Source organism: Montipora foliosa, chromosome 10, assembly GCF_036669935.1.
Source record: "Montipora foliosa isolate CH-2021 chromosome 10, ASM3666993v2, whole genome shotgun sequence".
NCBI classification, from domain to species: Eukaryota; Metazoa; Cnidaria; class Anthozoa; order Scleractinia; family Acroporidae; genus Montipora; species Montipora foliosa.
Genome location: NC_090878.1, coordinates 11225256 through 11245310, shown reverse-complemented (window position 1 = coordinate 11245310; position 20055 = coordinate 11225256). Strand labels below are relative to the sequence as shown.

The 20055-nt window shown below is 42.2% G+C and overlaps 1 protein-coding gene across 2 annotated transcripts in view; it reads right to left on the bottom strand.

Moving 5' to 3' along the window:
- Positions 1–20055, bottom strand: part of LOC137973771 (latrophilin-like protein LAT-2) — a 75322-nt gene that overhangs the window by 10861 nt on the left and 44406 nt on the right. For both annotated transcript variants that reach the window (XM_068820654.1, XM_068820655.1), the window contains 15 exons: positions 19372–19440; positions 18657–18771; positions 17595–17705; positions 15928–15997; positions 14091–14184; positions 12476–12522; positions 11012–11144; positions 10209–10306; positions 9354–9456; positions 7779–7938; positions 5510–5576; positions 4391–4457; positions 3519–3604; positions 2735–2861; positions 1849–1890 (listed from right to left, as the gene is read on the bottom strand). In XM_068820654.1, the coding sequence (XP_068676755.1) occupies positions 1849–1890; positions 2735–2861; positions 3519–3604; positions 4391–4457; positions 5510–5576; positions 7779–7938; positions 9354–9456; positions 10209–10306; positions 11012–11144; positions 12476–12522; positions 14091–14184; positions 15928–15997; positions 17595–17705; positions 18657–18771; positions 19372–19440 (1389 nt within the window). The remainder of the gene's footprint in view (positions 1–1848; positions 1891–2734; positions 2862–3518; positions 3605–4390; positions 4458–5509; positions 5577–7778; positions 7939–9353; positions 9457–10208; positions 10307–11011; positions 11145–12475; positions 12523–14090; positions 14185–15927; positions 15998–17594; positions 17706–18656; positions 18772–19371; positions 19441–20055) is intronic.

Sequence of the window (20055 nt, the reverse complement as noted above, 5' to 3'; positions counted from 1 at the left end):
TGCAGTATTTAGTGAGATGTCTGGACTTGATGGCGGTTTTGTCTTTCTTCTCTTCTTGACCACGAAACAGAATTTGGCGGTTAGAAGTTTGTGATCTGTAAAGCAATCTGCTATGGGGTTAATCTTAGTCACATTAATGAACTGTCTGGCCGTGCTATGTACTTGTGTGCACTACAAACCTACTGATTCACACCGCTATTTGTTGTATTCATCGTCACATCCATCACATGTCAAGAACTCCATCCCTTATTCTCAATTTCTTAGACTTCGACGTCTATGTAGTGATGACTCCGAATCTCCAAATCAGAGGAGATGTGCCAGTTCTTCGAAAAACGTGGCTATCCTGTCTCTGTGGTCAAAGCGGGCCATCATCGCGCCCAACAATTTGATCGACAGTCATCACTACAAACGTCACAAAAAGATAAGAATGACAGAATTCCATTCACCCTCACTTTCCATCCTCATAATCACGCAGTCAAAAGCATCATTCTGAGTAATTTTAAATTACTCCAAAATGATCCCGAGACTGGTAGAATCTTTTCGCAACCTCCACTTATTTCATTCAAACGCGACAAAAACGTAGGCAACTTTTTAGTTAGAAGCGCGCTCAAAACTAACGAGCAACCCGGCACTTTCAAATGCGCGCGCTCACGATGCAAAACTTGTCTTTTCATTGTTAACACTAGCAAGATATCGGGACCTAAGCGATCTGTTAGGATCACCGATCGTTTCACATGTACCTCCACAAATGTCATTTATTGCATAACCTGTACGTTATGCAATAAATTATACATTGGTGAGACAGGTTGACGACTAGGTGACCGATTCCGCGAACAACTTCGCGATGTTGAGAAGAATGACAAGGATGCATCTAAGCCAGTCGCTCGCCATTTTAATCTGCCTAACCACTCCAAAAAACACATGGCTATCTGCGGCCTTTCCCTACATCTAGGTACGACGGAAAGCCGCAAGAATCTGGAACAAAAATTCATCTTTCAAATCGGCACTCTTAATCCTCACGGTATTAACGAACGCTTTTCATTTAACTAATATATTCCTATTTTTCACGTTGCCATGTTACCACCAATAGCGTAGCTCCTACTCTACTATAAAAACTACACGTAACCCATAATCCCTCGATTCGCTCTGACGAAGGGCTAACGCTCGAAACGTCAGCTTTTAGAATCTCTGTACGGTGGCCAATTTACATTATCAACTCCGTTGATAAAACCAAATTTTTGTCTGGCCTTTTTGTCAGCTAGCACATGATCAATTTGGTGCCAGTGTCTTGAGCGCTGGTGTTGCCAGGTATTGATTATCAAAAAATTACTTGTAAACATGGCAAATCATTCCTTGCTATCAAAGGTCACTTTTCTTTTGCGTTCGCTGGGTTGACCTCTGCTGGCTGGGAAGACACATCAAAGCTTCGTGACAAAAAGTGTCTGTCGAGCATACGTAATTTAAGTTACAAACAACAGAGATTTCAAAACCCACAATTGATGTGTCTTGTGTCTTCCAGAACAATCGCTCTTTGTATCAGAACAATAGGGCAACCAAGTTACGTCACAATTATTCAAGATGGCGGCGCCCATGAAATTTGAAAGCCAAAATAAGCGTTTTTGGAATTTATTTTTCTCGAATACAAACGTTTTCATTGGAAAAAGATTGAGCAATTCCAATTGTAAACATTATGTTCTGTGGTTTAAAGTTATTTTGTTGTTTTAGTGGAGGTTCCCTTTAAAGTATTCAGAAGATTGACAAAAACATGGCGTTTGGTTGTGGTGTGACGGACCCTGGTTAGGAGATCGGCCCTGGTCAAGTGTGAAAACACTGGAATGTGAAACTTACCCTTTCGTCGGCCAAGCAGTGAAAAATAAAGATAAACAAACCCTTAAAAAGAAAAAGAAAAAGATAAAGAATATTATGGAGAGCGAAACAAAACAATAAAAGTGGTATGATCGTTGGTTTACAATAGCGACGCAGGCATTGTTTTCAGCCGGTGAAACCAAGCCCTGAGACAATTAATCAGATTATTTAATTTTGAAAAGATCCCCTTCATCTCACCCATCCAATCCGTGTTTGAAAGCTACAAACAATGGCAAAAGTCTTCGGACGCTCACACTTTTAGGTTGTTTAGGTAGTTTCAATGACTCCCCCCTCCCTCCCTGCCCTAGAACAATGTTGCCAATCGTGAACAGATGGTTCCTAGTTGGGAGCTCGTCAAGGGGAGCCTCTATCTCCCATACTTGGCCCAGAAGTCAACCCTTTTCTCGATTTGATTTATTTATAGAACGTCTCCCTCGGGAGATTCAGCCCGCCAACTGTTGTAAAAGCCAATCAAAACAGACCTATCTCAGCGTCAAGGGAAGTATGATACTTTTCGCGGGAAAACCTGCTCCTAAAAATAAAGTTACTCGGGAAAGGGTTTAATCAAGGTATAAGTGGAGATAGAAGCTCCCTCCCCCCCTTCCCCCTCATGAGCTCCTTTCTTAGTCTATTTCAACATTGATTGGGTTGGGGGGAGGGAAGGGGGGCTTCTATTTCAAGCTTTGCCACTGATTGTTGCTTACAACACTGGGTTCCTTGTTCTGTACTCCTCTTGATTTGAACGAAGAAGCGAGAGAGGTTTGGTCAACAACAAAGTCACTCTAAACCGCAAGATTACTGTCAGATTTTTTTTTTTCAAATTGCTCCAACTATGGATGCCTTCAACCCAAAAATATATTACATTTACCTGTGAAACGTTAAAAATGTTGAAAAGGTAAGCCATGACGACAGAGGACTCGTCCAAGAAAAATAATCCCAGAAGCCAAGTGGTACCTAACAAGCAAGTTAATACTGCGCATGCCTTTATCCAGTATCTAAAACGGAAAAAAAATGGCGTAAGTCAAGCAAAACAACAACAGCAAAATACTCCTACTACTATGAGGTTTTCGTCGTCGAGCCCGATATTTCTAAAGTTCTCGTTGCTGTAGCAGCTGCTGTTGCTAAGACTTCCCAACAAGTTACACAAAGATTACACAAGGCAAACATTGAAGAGTTGTTTCAGTAAAGACTTCAACGTTCTTGCTATGGCCACTTTAGGTTATTCCTTTTAAGTCACTTTCAATCTCGTCCCCAGAACCCGCTTTCCTTTTGCTCAGCACCAAGAACACGGACTCTGGCCACTTCCAACTTATGCGCTGTCGCAGTGAAGGTCCAATTTTGTAACCGTTGACAACCACTGTTGTTTCAAATTTCTGAGCGCTGCGTAGACGAGCCGGAAGTCCGTAATTTGAAGACTTCCTGCCTTGGAAGTGGCCTGAGTCCGTGTTCTTGGTGCTGACCAAAAGAAAAGTGGACTCTGGGGACGAGAAATTTCTCAAAACGTTCGCTATAAGGTTGGCCCGATTTTAGAACAATTTTAATGGCCTCTGCACAACTTTATTTCTGGTATTGTTCCCAACAATTTGCCAACACACACTCTACTCTTGAGACGGTGATTTTTAACGTTGAATTAACATAGAAGTATTTTTCACCGCATATTAGGCGGTGCTCGTGCTGGCTGATTGGACGTCCGGTTTGCCATGGCCTTGAAAGTTCTTCCCAAGAAGAAGATATTCACCTGAAATGGTAATCAATTGAAGAATCTTAATTTAGTGGCAGTCACACTGTAGTCGTCTCTGTCATTTTTAATTTTAGGAATGTCAAGATAAGGGCCAGGGCACTTTGACTAAACGTCTGAAGCTTGACTATCACTGAACCTTCATGAACAACTACTTTCAAGAAGACCTTAACAGGCCATTCCGAGTTCATATCTGGCTCCTCTACAAGGCGAGTCTAAGTGCGAAGTTTTTATTCCGAAAATTAATTTTCACTCACATGTAAAGTAAAAATAATTGCCATCACAAAAACTTCGCACTTGGGCTCGCTTTGAAGAGGAGGCAGACTTGAACTCGGAAATGGACTATTACGGTCTGTAGATAAGAGTCGCAAGTCTTGCCCAGTCCTATTTGTCTTCCACTTCAGTCCGATCCCCCATCCCCCAGCCCCCACAAACAAATAATTGGTTTCAATTCCCGGAGGATTAGTTTGGTACACCAGCATGGCTGTCATTTCTTTGTTTTGGAACACCAACATGGCCGCTGTGACGTCATGTGAAAACAGTCTATTGGAGCGGTAAAATTGGAAATTATATTATGTAATGATGAAAACATATATATAAGAAAATAAAGATGAAGAAATACGTTCCTTTCGTAAAGTTGACTTCTTTCACCATTCGATTAGCATTTTTGGTTTTCGAAAATGAACCAAGAAAATAACCGGAAAAATCCCAGGTTGTTCTGAGAGGGGTCCCTCGCAAGTCCTGCCCAATCCTCTTTGTCTCCCTTCCCTCAGATCTCAATCTTACCATGGAGACCAATAGAACCGGACCCACGAAACTCCATATGAACCCATCATCAACAGACAACCAGCAGCTAGGAAAACGAAGGAAAATCTCTAATTAATCTAGTTAAACTGAGGGGAAAAACAATTCTGAGGTTCATTCATTATTTATTTATCCTTTTATCCATTCATTCATTTTTATCCACTCCCAATTCTTGTCATCTTACATACATACATCATAACGAAAATGCCATCATTTGACATTTGAGCCCGACCAAGCAGTATACACCTGGGGTTTCCTGAGCCTACAATCTTGGAGACCACACTTTCCCCAAAACCAATGATGGGAAAATGGCGCGTTTTGGCCGTCATGCGGCTTGATCCATGATTTAGGCAGAAGGGGCCATTTCTGCTCCATTTTAATCTATCCAAGATAATATCGGACAGATTAAATGGAAAATTGATACCACTCCTCCCCCCAAAATCAATGATGGTAAACTGGCGTGTTCTGGCCGTCATACGGCTTCATCCTTGATTTAGAAAGAAGTGGGCATTTCTGTTCCATTTTAATCTGTCCAAGATTGTTTAGTTCACACCCCTCTCCCATATCTCAGTGGTAGAACATCCGAACTAGTAATCGGAAGATCGTGCGGTCGACTCCTGCAAAGGAGTATCCTCGAGACACCATAGAAATCATGGATCATGGCCTCGCTCCCACGAGTCTCCTATAGCTCAGTGCTTGAGTATCCGAACTAGTCATCGGAAGGTCATAGGTTCGACTCCTGCAAAGGAACACTCGGATTTTTTCCGAGTATCCCCGAGACACCATCGAAATCATGGATTATAACCTGGCTCCTACGAGTCTCCTATAGCTCAGTGCTTGAGCATCCGCACTAGTCATCGGAAGGTCATAGGTTCGAATCCTGCAAAGGAGCACTCGGATTTTTTCCGAGTATCCCCGAGACACCATCGAAATCATGGATCATGGCCTGGCTTCCACGAGTCTCCTATAGCTCAGTACTTGAGCATCCGAACTAGTCATCGGAAGGTCGGACGTTTTTTTACGAGCATGCCCGTGTAATAACACCCACGGGTAATAAGACCAGGGGAGACTATGTGTATAAGAAAGAAAAGAAATCCTTACTGTTTGTTAGTCGTGTAGCCCTCTTTATTGATAAGAATGGCTGAAGCAACAGGAATTGTGGGAATACCTTGGGAAAAAAGCAATGACAGGAAGTCCATTAAATGTAAATGCGATTCAACAGGGCACCCATGCAACGGAAGGTTCTATTTATTGGGTGCCCTCAGTCATAGTTTGTAGCTACAGTACTCCGATTTGGAATTGAAAGCAACTTGACAAACTCGCACTCATGCCCTTTACGCCTAAGTGGCATGTAGGGCAGCAACATGCTCCCTCCACATCTGCCGGTCCCTTGCCATAAGCTTGAGATCCTCCCCAGGTTTTCCCCATCTCCTCTGTCCTTGGCCACATGATCTTGGGGCGGCCCCTCTTGCATTTTCCTTCTGGCGTCCAATGTAAACCAGTTTTCGCAATGGAAGCTTCTTGACGGGTAACACGGCCAATCCACCTCCAGCGTCTCCTCATCAGGATGGTAGCCATTGGTTCAGTTCCACACCGTTCAAAGAGTTGTTTATTTGAGATCACATTAGGCAAAAAGATGCGTAGGATACGCCGACGGCTCTTGGTGTGAAATGTCGAGAGTTTTGATAAATCCTTCTCCGTTCAGCGCCAACATTCTGAACCATACAGGAGGGTTGTGAGGACGCAGCTGTGATAGAGTTTCAGCTTGGTAAGAGAGCTGTACGTGGAGGAGTGCCATACCTTATTCATCATGTTGAGCGAGTTTCTGTCCTTGTTGAGTCGGCTCTGGATGTCCAAGTCAGTTCCTCGATCTCTACTGACGATGCTCCCGAGATAAGTAAATCTGTCTGTGTAAGGAAGTTCTTCATTATCAATCTGGACTGGTCGTGTGTCGGTAGTATTCAGTGCTATAATTTCGGTCTTCTTGCTGCTGATGTTGAGGCCAACTTGCTTTGCAAAGGTGTTACGGCGTTGCGTCTTCTCTTGACAAAGTTACTGTTCGAAGACTCAACGTTTCTATAAAAGGACTCTCCCAACGGTTTCTCTTCATCTCTGATGAAGACCCTTGCTAAGTGTCGAAACCTTCGATCTCTTGAACTGTAACTTTGTTAAGTTAGTTTCAATTCCAAACCGGAGTAGCCACAAATTATGACTGATTGTACACCTGGATACCGTGTGAACTTTAACTTGTCGTATCGGGTGCCCATTATTCAATATGACCCTCATCGGCTAGTCGAGGAAGGCCTTTACCGAAGCATGTTATTAAAAGAACTGTTAAACTTAAATATCTAACAATTAACAATTATTCAATGAGCGCGCTTTGGGTATACGATAGCCAATTAGCCAATTAGACGCGTATCGCCGAGCTGGCTGTAACCAGTGTCATATTCTAAACGTTGTAGCCTTGAAAAATTGGCTTCCCTTCACAAGCTCTGAGCGATCATACGACAGATCACCTGCTGACCGTTTATGAGCTGAATAATTAACAATTATACTACGAGGAGGCGCTGGATATGAAGTGATAGATGACCATTTTATATCCAGCAAGCCCGAGAAGAGTAATTGTTTCATTAAAAACTCCAGGATCAACAACCCTTCCACTGAAGCACCGATTTCTCAGGACAATACCGGTCCAAAACGGCTTTTGTCGGCCATTTTTTTTCTCAGAGCTGCAAAAATGTTTTCAGCTCGCTTTATTGATGACGCGTTCCTTGACCATATGAGGTACAGCAGGTATATGAACTGATAGCCTGTGTCCGGCAAGCCAATGAAAATTCCGGAAATTTGATCTCCATAGTTCAGTTTTTAACAAAGTAAATTAACCACCGAAAGAATCATTTGCGAGATGACGTTTCGAGCACTAGCCCTTCGGCAGAACGAACTTACAATGTCCCAGTTCGCCACGTGTCCGGATACGGCGAATTCGACATACGAATCCGCAACTTTTTGAATCCGCTCTCCAGAGTGAAAAGTTCTGAATACGCACAGAATTAGGAATCTTGTCGACGGTCGAATGCGGATTTCAAATCCGATGACTTTAGAAACTCAGATCCAGTCCCTTGACGTCAACTCGCATTCCTGACGGCGCATGCTCTGTTGACAATAGTCACAGAGGAGTCCTGGATACTAGAACGAATCCGGATACGTGTGGACGAGCCAAATCGATTTGAATACGTTACGTGTGGACGTGAAAAGATTTGAATCCACAGAGAAAAAGTTGAGGATTCAAAAATATTCGGATACGTGTGGACACGGCCCTTAATAATTTGTAATAACCATTTAACAACCCATGGAAATCAATATATCTCACCCCAAGCGCAAATGAAGAGCAGCCTTTTTCTAGTTCCTTCACTGGTGGCTGGGAAAACTTTCACTAACATGAGGTAAAGAATGACTCCCTCTGTTGCCATCCAAGCGAATGATACCAGAAACAAATAATGAAGACACACCGCTATGATAAAACATGCTGTCTAAAAACAATCGAAGCAGAAGAATGAAACAGAAATTTCTTGGCAATTTTTAAAACAATCTCTTAAAGCTGAACTAGTGAGAAGTTGACCTTAATAGGGAGTTCGAAAGGCCAGACAAGCGGCTTAAGCACTTGCTTCAAATTCTGTTCGATTTTGTTGAACGTTGTTGACTGCTGGGGTGGGCAAACGATTTCATCACGTCATCAACATTTGATTCAACTTCGATTCAACAAGGTTGAAAGGGGGGGGGGGGTGGTGGGCAAACGGTTATAACACATCTTCAACATTTGATTCAACTTCGATTCAACATGCTTCAACACGGTTGAAAGGGGGGAGGGGGGGGGGGGAGTGGAGAGAAACGGTTTCAACACCAGGGTTCTGAGCAGGGACGAAGCCTTGCGTAATAGACATTGAGAGTTCAACCATTTGAAGATGTCATTACAAATCCAGCACGTTCTCCTCATCTCTTTTAAGACCCCGATGCTCGACCAGCTGAGCCAACCTGTTGGCGGCTACAATCTTGTAGTTACAAGAGAGAAGTTGCTTAACGAGAATAGACCAAATCGGCTAACTCAATGTTGTACCCAATTCAAACCCTTTGGGAAGAAAACGTTTTGATTCAAGTATTTCCGTATCATTTAAATATGAATGCTACATTATCATGCAAATACAATGCACAAAGAATCTTAACGTCAAGAGATTTGAATTGAGTGCAGCATTGAGTTAGCCGATTTGGTCTATTTAACAATTAGACCCGTAGCCCGCAATACGGGTCAATAGCCCATGGCCCTTGAGGGCGAAGGGTGTAATTGTTTTAGTATCACCCAACTAGTCGGACAGAAAAGGTAATAATAAAGTTAGCAAATGCAAGTTGAAGAAATATTGATTTGGGAATAGAACGAAAGAAAGCGTCACGCTTTTCGCTACTCGAGGACTAAATAGTCCTCTAGTAGCGTAGCCAATCAAAATGCAGGATTTGAATTAGTCCACCAGTTGGGTGATACTAATTGCTATTAGTTGTGGTTACACACTCCTTGGATTTGGAGCCTTCCGGAGGGTAAAGGGTTGGGTTTGGTTCAGCTGATGCTCAGGTTTCATGTTACCCTTGGGCATGCGGCTACACAGTAAAAGACTCCCGTCAGGGTAAAATAATAGGGTATAATTAATATAATTTGGGATCTTCGTGTATTAGCTAGGTTCTTCTTTATGATTGGCCAAGCCACCTCAGGGAGCAGATAAACCGCACTTTTCAGTTCAGGAATTGTCATGTTCTTTTGTTCTTCTTGACGTATCCATGGAAATAACCCTAGGGCAATTTTAGTCTGGGGAAAGTAGTTACACACAAAAGCGTCCTTACCCGTGGGCAAACTCTATTTACCCATGGGTTAAAGGGCTAGCGTAACCACAGCTATCACCTGGTATTGAATTTTGTCGATTCCCAAGACAAACAATAGTTCAGCCAAGAAGAGAGAAGACACAAGGTTGATGTGTGCAAAATTACGATTACATTTCAGGAATCTGTGGAAAAACAAGGGAAATGTTAAAATTATCTTACTTACCCTGATTCCTCGTTCCATACTGTAAGTGGTCTTCTTCCCTGCCGTCTTTTGGGACGTCACGCAATGCTCTCTTTGGGGAAACTTTGCGTGACATCCCACAAGACGGCTGCATAACATAACATGGAAAAAAACATTGCGTGACTTACAGTCGAACTCAGTTAGCAAGAGGAAAACATAGACCTAATTCCCGAGTAACTTTTTTCTCATGTCTCAATACTCAAGAAGGCATTTTCCTTCAAAGTTGGGCATTCACTTGCTCAAAATTTGGGGGTTTTGCTATGACAAACAAAACGTCAATTACTAGATTTCTTACAGAAATGGTCACAATTGAAGTGAAAAAATTAATGTTGAGAAAAAGAGAATCCATCATTAAACGAGCTTCAAAGTGTGAGACTAGCACCATCTGTATCCACACTTCCCCCACCCCCTCCCCCCTTACGGTTTTGGATTTTTTGATGTAAAGTTTGAGAGCTTAAGCACGTGATGTTTTTCATCCAAAGATAGCAGCTGGAAGTGAGTTTTTGTTTCCTTTGTAACTTGTCTCGACATTACCAGATTTAGACTGTCAAGTAAATTTTCTCTGTAAGAGACGATTAGTTTAAAAATCTGGGAGAGACTCTGTTGTGCTGACAAGGGAGACATTCAGTTCCGGTTTGCGTCCGGGGCTCAAAGACGTGGCGTGCTTTAGCTCCCTATCAAGGAAGTACTTACTCCATAGAGCAGAATGTCACAAAGGCAATGGACAGCGCAACAAGAGATATACTAATGCCAATATATGTGATGAAACTCAAAGCCAACTCATCACCTGCCTGAAATAGATAAGAGACAGAGTGTGTCAATAGTCGATGTGGCAAATATACCACATTCATATATTTGCGAAACGACAAACTATGCTGCTCGCTGGGGTACGGTCGTACCTCTTGTTGAACATTATATTTCATTTGCTGTATAGTGTCGTACGTCCTATTGTCTTGCGTGCTAAATCCATTGTTATCGTTGATCGTTCTATTGCTATTTTGGACAATCCTGAAGCCCGTCCAATGAAGTACGACACGACCCGCTTGCTGCGGGGGTTGACTGGTAGTTTTTGGGTTGAGCATCGTACTACTGTGAGGGAGATCCCGGTGCTGAGTTCTGTCCTCTGTGGTATATCATGGTCGGGGGGGAATAAACGCTCGGAGGTACACCTGTGTAAGGGACTCCGTCTCTTATTTCTTGACTCTCCATGCCAGGGCATACACCCTATTCCAAAAAGTCCTCCATTTTAGCATTCTGTTGTTTGCTTGCATATTAGCCATTGTGGCCTCGTTCAAGGTTAAATGATCTTTTGAATTTTCAGCTTGAGAACGAGGCAACAAGGCCACATTTGTATGTAAACAAGAGAATACTAAAATGACTGCCATTTTGGAATAAGGTGTCTTGTCCCTTAATGCATAAATAAACTAGACAAAATTCAGACTCTAGTCATCTCACTGAGCCAGCTGAGTAAATCTTTTTAGCGAGCTACAGTTCACCTTTATCTTGTGGGAATCCGGTGTATATTGCATGAGGACAGAAAAGCTTGTCAGGTGGTAACAGTGACAGACGGTATGTGTTGAGTTCGCCAAGTGAACACGGCATCCTTCGGTAGACCAAGAACCTGCATTACTAGAATTAGAAAAGTTCTTGCATTTACCGAACAATAATAACCATGATAACGATCACGATCACGATAACGATAATATCAGCTTTAAAGTGCTACTATGATTCCTTTCCTTTTTACTTCAAATATTGAAAGTGTGTTTGCGTAACTCCTGAATGGCAAAAGTTGGAGCTTTGATTTTTATCCAAAGGCTGTTTACTTTGAGTGTAAGTTTTGGATTTCACGGTCCGCCAATATTGACGTTCAAAACTGACCGATCGGACCTCAGAGGGTCGGATCTAGGGAAAAGTGACGTCATTTACTCACTAGCTCAAACTATCAGCGTGTAAATGCAACTTATTATCTATGCAAAACTCGAGAAGGCCGAAACTCACGTGCTGTGTATTAACTCAGCTGCGTAGACACGCATTGCATTCTCAAACTAGTAAGTTTGACGTTATTTTCTCCTCGATCCAGCTCTCTCATTCAAGATTTTAAAGTTAGTAGTGGCAGACAATCAAACTAAAAATAAACAGATGTCTTTTTTAAACCAAGGCTTAAAACTTGGGTAATTTAAGTGTATATAGTTTTACATAGTTTTGAAATCCAAAGAAAAAAAAAATTGATTTTTTTTGGTCATAGTAGCACTTTAAGACCCTGAGTTTGGCTCGGCCGAGATTTGAACCCACGACTCACGACCTCTCGCACCGTAATCCGATGCTCGCCCGACTGAGCCAACAGGTCAGCGGTCGAAAATGACTCAGGAAGTTTGCTGGTTTGAAGTTAAAACCATACAAAGATCGTTGCCCGCTACATTACTCTTGCTGAGGTAATTTTTCTGTTTCATTATCAACCAGTTTAGTTTAGTTTCAAATTATGAACATTAAGAACCTGGGTGACAAATTACTCCTTAATTTTGGCGAGAAATTTCAGCGCCAAAATGGCGTCTTATGAACCTAATTTGTCATCCATGATATTACTAGCTAATCAAATAGTATATTGGTGAAATTAGGGAATAGTATTATTACACTTGCGTTTTAGCCAAAATCAAACAATTTCCCGGGGCTTTAGACTCGGGAAATTATGTTTTTTTTTTGAAAAAACGCGCGTGTGAAATTATTCCCTAATTTCACTCGTCAGCATTTAATTACCCATACTTCCCCTTTCCCAAAGGGTTCCCAAGTTGTCTAAGGGCAGAAAAAAGTTATCCACTAAGCACAAACAAGTTCAAGGCTCATCGACAAACAAAAAGTTAGCGGTACACCGTACATGCTAGTTCACAACATGGAATACCGAATGCTTAAAAGATAAACTGGTCAGTGGAATATCTGCAAAACATTCTATTCAAAAAACTAACCTATTGAGTTTCCAGAAAACACACGAGGGTTGTAAGCTGCTGTCATTCTAAAAATAAAACACCAAGTATACGAAAATTACTCCTATTCTCTTTAAAACAATTATAACACTTCTTTGTTTAATTCTCAGCGTAGACTGAATATATGTTTGTAGCGTTTTGATAGGTTAAAAACTCCTATACCGAATGACCTTATGTGGAACCGGTCGCCGGTCTTGTTGGAAAACGAAGACAGCTTCTGGTCGTTTTGTAAAACTGAAACAGTTTAGAGTTTAATTAAATTTACTATAACAATTATTCCATTCACACTTGTTGGATGTGAGATTGATTATCGCTAATGATCAGGCGCGCAAGGCGAAGGTATTTTTCATTCCAGTCACCAAGATTAAGGGAAACAGCCAGCCTGCTCCCTCATATGAACAAAACGATTTTTACATAGGTTTTAGTGATGAGGAGAGATCTCAGGGTGCAGGGGTTCAGGGATGGCGCTGTGGTGAGAGCACTCGCCTCCCACCAATGTGGGCTGGGTTCGATTCCCAGACTCGGCGTCATATGTGGGTTGAGTTTGTTGGTTCTCTACTCTACACCTAAAGGTTTTATCCGGTTTTATCTTCTCTTGGGGTGCAGGGATGGCGTAGTGGTGAGAGCACTCGCCTCCCACCAATGTGGCCTGGGTTCGATTCCCAGACTCGGCGTCACATGTGAGTTGAGTTTGTTGGTTCTCTACTCTGCACCGAGAGGCTTTTCTCCGGGTACTCCGGTTTCCCTTCTCCTCAAAAACCAACATTTGACTTTATTTGTATCAATTGTTAACTTCAGTTTACAGTGTCACCAATTAGTTCTCCAGCGCTAGAATGACTAGACACTTAATAAAAAAGTTCCTTTATCTCAGAAACCGAGCTCGAGCCTGCAAGGTCAACTGGGCTCATGTAAAGAGAATCTTAAGCTTAGGTAGTCGAACGCAATTTTCTCTTCTACCTGGATAGACTGTAGATCGAATGAAATCAAGGCATTTCATATGAAATTTTGGTTTTTGATTAGAGGGGAAAACGGGAGTAGACGGAGAAAAACTTTCTGTGAAGTGAAGAAAACCAACAAACTTAACTCAATTATGACCACCGGAATCGAATCCAAGATCCATTGGTTGAAAGCCGGTGTAAGTTAGTCAGTGAGCGAAAGCAATGAGTGAGTGAGTCAGAGAATGCGTTTGTCAGTCAGTGACAGCGTGAGTTAGTCAGTCAGTCAGTGAGTCGGTAAGAGAGTGAGTGAGCGAGTGAATGAGTGAGTGAGTAAGTCAGTCATTGATTGATTGAGTGAGTGAGTGAGTGAGTGCGTCAATAAGAGAGTGAATGAGTGAGTGAGTGAGTGAGTGAGAACGGAGCGAGCGAGCGAGCGAGCGAGCGAGTGAGTGAGCGAGTCAGTCAATCAGTGAGCCATTGAGAGAGTGAGTGAGATAGTGAGTGACTGAGTGAGACAGTGAATAAATTAGTTAGTGAGTGAATGGGCGAGTGAGTGAGTGACTAACTACTTAAATATAACAAATGTATATGTCCTGAAATATAGCGATAAAAGGGCGACCGAAACGTAATTTGACACAAGGAGAGCTTATAAATCTTACCTTGAAGCTTCGCAAGGTGATTGCAACCGGTTGATTAAAATTCCCTGTTTCGTGATTGGTTGACAAGGATATCACACCAGTGCTGACGTTTGAGCTGGAAAACGGTAAATGTCAGAGACTTAGCTTTGTCCCTTGTAACGAACTGCTTAATGTAAGATTTGGCGGAGCTCGAGTCTTGTATTTTATGGGGTACTGGCGGGTGAGCCGAGCCGAGACGAGTCGAGTCGAGTCGAGTCGAGTCGAGGCCAGTCAAGCCGAGTCAAGCCAAGTCAAGTCAAGTCAAGTCAAGTCAAGTCAAGTCAAGTCAAGTCAAGTCAAGTCAAGTCAAGTCAAGTCAAGTCAAGTCAAGTCAAGTCAAGTCAAGTCAAGTCAAGTCAAGTCAAGTCAAGTCAAGTCAAGTCAAAATTCTCTGTATTGTGTTAGTGGTTCGTCATGTGTCGTATTCCAATAGTTCTGTGGCGTTCTGCTGTGTTTAGTTTCGTTCCTGGGAGTCTTCGTTTTGTCTTCCTTAAGGAAGGTGCCTACTATTGTTATTGTGCATACGTTCTGCGTATCTCGAGATACTCGGGTTTCCTATGGGTGGTGCTTATTAATACAGGGATATTTTTGCGCGGTTCAAAAGTATACGAAGAAAGCAGAACTTACCAAGTGCTCTTGGTATGCAAAATGAAAATTGGGGGTAAACCATGATTTTTTCAGAGATAATGAAGCTTCAATTTGGAAAAGAACGCTATAAATTGCTTTGTATTTTCAAGCTTTTTACAAATATTGCTGATTAATTATCTTCGAAAAATGCGTGGTTCCTCCCCCCACCCCCCGCAATTTTCTTTTTGGATTTCAATAACACGTGTTAAGATTTGCTTTTTCCGCACATTCAGTAAACCGCACAAAAATACCTTTGAATTAGTAGGCACCGTCCTCAAGTTGTTTTTGAATCTGTTACTTCTATTTTGCATAATACTATATCTGGCCCCAGTTGTTCAAAGGGTGGATGGATAACGCTATCCACCAGATAAATCACTATCCAGTGGATAAACACCAGCAAAACCAATTGAGTTATCCAGTGGATAGCGCTATCCACCTTTTGAACAACTGGGGCCTGGTCTCCATCTGGTCGCCGTTTCTAAGAATAATTTCCTTCAGCGACGAAGGGGCAAGTTAGCGTGTTTAACACTAGCGCCTTTTTTTTGTTTTTAAGAAAGAAAAAAAAAAAAGACACAAATTAACAACAAGTTAACACTTTGACTCCGCGAGTAATCGACACGTAAAGCCTCCTCACAATGAGCCTTTTGCAGGTAGTGAGCACAAGGTACAAAACCGCCATACTGGAGAGCAAATTCAAATTCGCTTGCTTTGGTTCATATGTCCGAGTGCGCAATTTGCTCTCCAGTAGGGCAGTGTTTGTACCATGTGATCGCCAGCTGCAAATCATTGACCCATTTCAAGGAAATATCAGTCAGGCAGGTATTGAGAATGAAGAATATTATCAGCTTAAGAGGAGTAAGTTAACGTAACACCAAATCCTCATGACTACTCAACAAAGAAATCCATAGACTAGTTGGGAGAATGAACGTTTCGATCGTGCCAATGAAAGAGTTAATGCCTTTGCATTTGTTCCTTGTTCTCCCGCTTCCGTCTTTAGTAAGGAACAGCCTTTACATTTAAAATTGGCAAGTTCACTCCGAACGCACAAAAAACGTACACAAGACCGAAGTGAAAATTTCGTCCAATCAAAGGAGGGAAAAAAACGCATGCCACTGTCACCGAGTGCAGAAAAACACGTGCGAGCATGCCACGATAATAGTTTTAATAAACGTCTCATTACAAAGACACATACCTTGCGAGAGAGTTGCTCAATAGTTGTCCAACGGTCTTCATGTAAATAAAGGCGACATGGATGCTTTCATCTAACAAGGAAATAAGAAGTAAGATTGTGAATCCCTTTTTACCTTGACAATTATTTGAAATTCATTTTTAGATCGTTCCCATGACTGCGAGGTCCACTTTAACCCTTTGAGTCCCAGGAAAGATCGATATGTAAATCCTCCTCACAACTTCAATGACTATGTCAGTCAGACAGGTATTGAGAATGAGGAATATTATCAGCTTAAGAGGCGTGATCTTGACATAGCACCAAATTCTCATGACTACCCAACAAAGAAATCTATGGTACTAGTTAGGAGAATGAACGTTTCGATCTTGGGAATGGAAGGATTATCACTAACTGATCATTAAGGTGTCGTCCTTGAAATATCCACGCAGTATAAGACAGGACTAATGAGAGATTTCAAATGATTTTCATTGGAATATAGACAGATATGGGGGATTCCTTCTCTTATCTCACACTCTCTTGTATCAAACTAATACATGTCAAAGAAGTGTAAAGCCTGGTTCCAAGTGCACAAGCACAAGCAATAGGACAGGAAAAATTGTGTGCGAACGGGCGTAGAATAAGCACTAACACAAGCATAAAGGAAAATTTCTTAGTGGAATCCGGCGTGAATTACGCATTAGGGAGCTTACGAAACGAGGACGACGGCGGCTACGAGGACTTCATTTAAAAATACAAGTTCACGTTATTTATATCACTACGAAACTATTTCATGTCGTTTCGCGTTAAAAATGTGTAGTAACTGTCGAGGAATTGAACTGGTATGAGTGAGTTGGAAGCGTAGAGAGAGAATTGAAAATTCATCGTCACGAGCTAACGTCCTCCAAAAAACCTTGAATTTGGTCATTTCACGTCGTCATTTAGGAGATGACGGCAAAGACATGTACCAAAACGTAAAACGCACGTGCAGGAGCACTAGGGAGCAGGGATGGCGCAGTGGTGAGAGCACTCGCCTCCCACCAATGTGGCCCTGGTTCGATTCTCGGACCAGACGCCATAATTGGGTTGAGTTTGTGTTGGTTCTCTTCTCTGCTTCGAGGGTTTTTCTCCGGGTTCCCCGGTTTTCCCCCTCAGCAAAAACCAGCATACATCCGATTCCAGCTGGCTGTAAGCTGTGCTCCAAGGTCACACATGGACCGTATAGCGGCTGCCAGAGGCGCCATTGTATGCTTTCGGTTCGACCTTGTTGAGCTGCGTCCTTGCTGTACTTTGCGACGGCGATTAGCAGGGACAATTATTATTATTATTAGAGCGTGCAGAGCCATTGTTTTTTCTCACTAAACCCATTGTTTTGTAGCGTCGTCGTTGCCGTCGGCGTCGTCGTTTCGTAAGCTCCCTATTAGCACAAGTACGACGATTCGCACGCCATCTTGAATCTTACTAGATCTTCTCCCACGTTACTACGCTCGCGTATGCCAAATTTTCCTCGGCTTGTTTGACTGTGTGAACGTCGCTAAACCCATCCTTGTGCTTACGCTCGTGGAAGGGATTAGGGGTGCGGATTGGGGGAGGGGGGGGGGGGGGGAGTTGAGGCGGGGAATTGACAACACTCTCAAAATCTTTATGCTACTGAAAGTGGCATTAAGTCTCCGTCATTAAGGATATTTTGTAACCTTTCTCTTTTTGTATCTCCGACAATGGCAAACGGATGCCATTATCTCCAGCGGTAAAGGACACGCTTCCTCGTGCACGGCCATTTTTCTCCACAGAGCGAAACTTTAACACTGAAAATATAAAAGAATACCTTTACCTAGATATAAAAAGTGTTAACCCTTTGACTTCCACGAATGATTCGGTATGTAAATTCTCCTCACCATTTTAATGAAATGTCAGTCAGACAGGTATTGAGAATGAAGACTATTATCAGATTAAGCTCGGAGGTGTGATCTTTATTTAACACCAAATTCTCATTTCTAACCAACAAAGACCTATATGGTATTAGTTGGGAGAATGAATGATTCGATCGAGAGTATGAAAGGGTTAACAAAAAGGTCTCCATTGAATTTACGTAAGTTGTTTATGCGCTTGCTTAAGTAAATTCTCTTTATAATTTCAAAGAAATGTCAGTCAGACAGGAATTGAGAAAGAAGAATATTGTCAACTTAAGAGGTGTGATCTTGATTTATAAAATAATTAGGATAGTATGCGCGCTCTCATTGGTCAATAGCAGTGTTAAGGTGAGAGTATGGAAACACGGCTGTGACATCACACGGACTTTTGATTGGTTATGTATGGTCAGACGCGTGTTGTGATTGGCAGGTAGGAAATATGAGCTTGTATCAAGAAAATCTGTTTCAATCAAGAAGTAACAAAAAAACCCACCATTTTCCTTCATTTGTCGAATTATTATCGAAATATTTTATAAAAGCAATAGAGAACTTTTTCCGTGTTTCCATAACCTCATCTAAACACTTGGGGGAGTTGGGAGAATTCTCGACAGTTATGCAAACCCTAGACGCAGTCGAGGGTTTGCATAACTGTCTCGAATTCTCCCAACTCCCTCTCGTGTTTAGATGAGGCCATGGAAACACGGAAAACGTCGTCTATTGCTGAATACCACCAAATTCTCATGACTATCCAACAAAGAAATCTATGGTACTAGTTAGGAGAATGAACGTTTAGATCTTGGGAATAAAGGGTGAATAGTCTCATACTCTATGTTTGGAGCCACATACCAACATTTTCAGTCTCCATGCTCGTTGTATTGGTACCGCTGGAGACGTTAGCAGCCATCAATGCTATCTTCTCCAAGGAAACCATGAGTTCTGTCGCGCTCCTCAAACGAGACATCTTTAAAACAGTGAAAAGAAAAGAAAAATAAAGCAGCCGTTACTTTAACCGACAAGCATACTTCTCCTTGGAAACCATGAATCGTCCAGTGTTGCCCTTTTTGTAGGCGATACATACGCAACAGTCAAAGTAAAGAGGCCAAAGGTAGCCTTAACTTTGGCCGAAAAGTAATTAAAGGTGACAGCTATACTTCATGAGATAGCTTAAAGGACGACTATGACTGCTACGGAGGCCTTATGAGTCCCATGACGCAAAAAGGACTCATGATGGTGACTGCTACGACAGTGACACTAGAACTATAACCTCGAGTAATTCTACTCATTTCACGATTCTTCCAAATTACTCGGCAAGGAACGTGTGTGCCAGCAAATGATCAAGGGAACATGGGGGCCGTGCAGAGCCATTGGTTTTACTTTTTCAACGTTTTGTCGTAAATTGTTTGAACTCAGGATGATCATTATGATCATTATGATCATGGAGAATGCGAAACACACTGACTGACGTTTCGTCAACATGAACGGAAGTCATCTCTTCAGTGTCCAGTCAAGTCACTTGAGTAAACTGAAGCAAAAACAAAAAAAAAAAAAAAAAAAATCACACCTGAGGCGAATCCTGCCAAGAATCGATCACCTTTTCATGGAGGAGATTATTTGCCACTCCAACGACACTCTGAGATGAAAGAGAGAATATTTATAAGGGAAGATACGACGGAAGATTTGCAGCTCTTTGGTCAAAAGTGAGCAAACAGCACTCGAAGCTATTCATGTACGGAAAAAACTCCTGTTCATAAGAGGTAACAAAAGACCATGAATTTTTACCGGAAGCTCGACGTATCTTAAGCCTGGTTTTCAGTAGCAATGCAGGCACAAGCTGCAAGCATAAGAGCGCTTATTTCATCGTGAAAACGGGGTTGACAAAAGCATAAGCACAGGCGCAAGCACAAGGATCAAAATATTTCCATTTCCTTGTGCTTGCGCTTCTGCTTGCGTTCGCTTGCGTTGTGTGAAAACGAAACACAGCATAAGCACAAGGAATTTGCTATGTCTTGCCAATTGAAGCACTTGCTCCAGATTCCCGGCATCTGAGCATTTGAACAAAATGGCGGATGCCTTGGTTGATTTTGAAGCTTATGCCGACGTTCGTTTTCACTTAGCATAAGCTACTTATGCTTCTGCTTGCGTTTCTGCTTGCGTCACTAGTGAAAATCAGGCTTAAATTCTCATTGCAATCCATTTACCACCATTTCCCACCCTTTGGGTGGGGGGCGCGGTGGCCTCATGGTTA